The sequence below is a fragment of the Pygoscelis adeliae genome, unplaced genomic scaffold (genome assembly GCF_000699105.1).
Source record: "Pygoscelis adeliae isolate BGI_AS28 unplaced genomic scaffold, ASM69910v1 Scaffold67, whole genome shotgun sequence".
Taxonomy (NCBI): Eukaryota; Metazoa; Chordata; class Aves; order Sphenisciformes; family Spheniscidae; genus Pygoscelis; species Pygoscelis adeliae.
In genome coordinates, this window is record NW_008825271.1 from 3,852,409 (window position 1) to 3,854,515 (window position 2,107).

Here is a 2,107-nt window from a genome sequence, read left to right on the forward strand (position 1 = left end):
TTTCTCTCATCGGAGCTGGAACCGAATGATATATAACCTGTGGAAAGATAGCTAATAAAAAATGTAATACAACCAGGCCACGTAGAGCTTGAAAATGTTGGGTTAGTGGAGTATCTCCCTGCACGGTCTGGGTACTGCAAGCTACAGCTCTGAACACAATCCTTGTAAACTGGGTTTGGACACTATAAAAGTACTGTGTGCGCTTAATACACTGAGTCTGTTTTGTTTTGTTTTCTTTTTCTTGACTCTCCTTTCCTCTCTTCCTGGCTTTAGGTAATGTCCAGCACAGCAGCAACGCAGGGAAAGGAAGGAACCTCTCTGAAGCTTACCCGGCTGTACTCCAGCCTTTCCTGGGACATAAAGGAAAGAAAGGCCTGGCTCATCCTGGCCTTCCCGTGCACGTGCGGAATGCCGTACTCGCAGCTGCCCTTTTCCCGGAGTTCCTGAAGGAGCTGGCAGCTCTTGCCCAGGAACATTCCATTTTATGTTACAAAATACTGGGGGATTTTGAGGATTATTATTAGTGAGTTTTTTTAAAGGTGTTTTAAAAAGGCTTTTGGAGTTTAAACAGATTTTTAATGCAGAGCTGCTTATAAAAGAAGGTTGTACTTCAATATTTCCTGAAAATACTTGATTTGGAGGGGGAAGGAGGAGGCAAAATGTTATTCCACGTTACCTTATATTGGGCCTTATAATTTCCCCCCGTGCAACATAACTTATTTGAGAGATTTCTGATACTGTTCTTACTGCAGCTTCCTACTTCATCTCCTCTTCTTTACACAGCCACCCTTCTCTAGTGTCGCTGCTTCCTGTTGAATTTCTGCAATAGACACTTGTAGGCTGGCTGAGAGAGGCAAACGGTTTAGCTTTTTCTGTTCCAGAAATACTCTTCTGGATAACTTGTTAGAAGACTGTTTGGGGAAACATTGCCCCATGGGGACAGTTCAGGGTATAGAAATATACGCAAAATCTGCACAAAACCCCTCTATGTGAAGGGTTGTGCTCCTTGATGTCTTTGTCCTCTTCCCCCCTTCCCTTCCTTTTTCCTGAAACGGGGTTCTTACCAATCCACATCTGAAGCCCTCTTTTTAACTGGCGGCTCAGGTTTTTTGAATTCAAGTGATCTTATGTGTATTAAACCCATGACTAGTCGAAAGCAGGTGCTGGACCCTACACATACCACATTGCCTTATGTTGCAGGCAGATCTGCAGCTATCAGCTGTTGGTCTTTGAAGTCAAATGAACTGTGTAAGTGGATGTGGATTGCAGACTGCCTGGAATTTTCCTTGCAGTTTCTCAGCATTCTTTGATAACTACTGCATTGCTACCTAAGCTCCCAAGCATGCCTTATTTAGTAAGATTTGCACAAAGTACAAAACAAAATGTTTCTATGCAAGCTGTAATTAGTATGTAGTTTGGTTTTATGCTTATTTTAATAAGCTAAAGAAAGGTATTCAGGATCTTTCAGTAGTATTAAAAGGACAGCAGGCTCTTTTTGTCCTTTTTTTTTTTTAAATGAAAAAGGTTGGCTTGCTCCTGAAAGCTGTTCTGTTTTATTGTTAATTTTTTTGGTTAAAGGAAAGTTAAATACTGTTTGTTTACTTTTAATTTAGGTGTTGACTTTTCCTAATATTGCACTTTTGGGAAGGTGAGGGGAGGACCAGGCTATTCACCAGCTGTAGAAAAGGAAGGAGTAACAGGGAAAGCTGTCTGCTGGTGACTAACTGCTTGAGAAAATTCTCTTCTGTGAGTAATGGGCTTCATTAGAAGAACCCAAACATGATGAATTGGTGCATCACCACTGCATTTCATCTCATCTTAGTAGCGTAATTGTGCTTCCAGTGTGCCGAGTTGGCTACACAGAGAGGGGCTTAGTTCAAGAAAGCCTTAAACCCCTTTGTCCAGGAAAGAAACTAACAGTGACTCCAGGAAATCTGAAGAAACAGAAATCAGAACTAACATTTGCATACATTAGTTCTCCTGCTCATTGTAATTCTGTAACGTGGGATGCTCCGGTTAATCGCATCCTGATTTTTGAAACACTTCTCCGAGATTGCAAGGGAAATGAACGCTTTAAAAACAAAAAACAAGGACACTCCAGAAGAGT

At 41.4% G+C, this 2,107-nt stretch overlaps 1 protein-coding gene across 1 annotated transcript in view; it reads left to right on the plus strand.

Moving 5' to 3' along the window:
- FAM160A1 (family with sequence similarity 160, member A1) overlaps window positions 1-1,526 on the plus strand; it is a 91,491-nt gene extending 89,965 nt beyond the window's left edge. Inside the window, exon 12 of the mRNA XM_009329778.1 lies at window positions 274-1,526. Within this exon, the coding sequence (XP_009328053.1) occupies window positions 274-524 (251 nt within the window). The 3' untranslated portion in view covers window positions 525-1,526. The remainder of the gene's footprint in view (window positions 1-273) is intronic.
- Window positions 1,527-2,107: the final 581 nt, after the last annotated feature.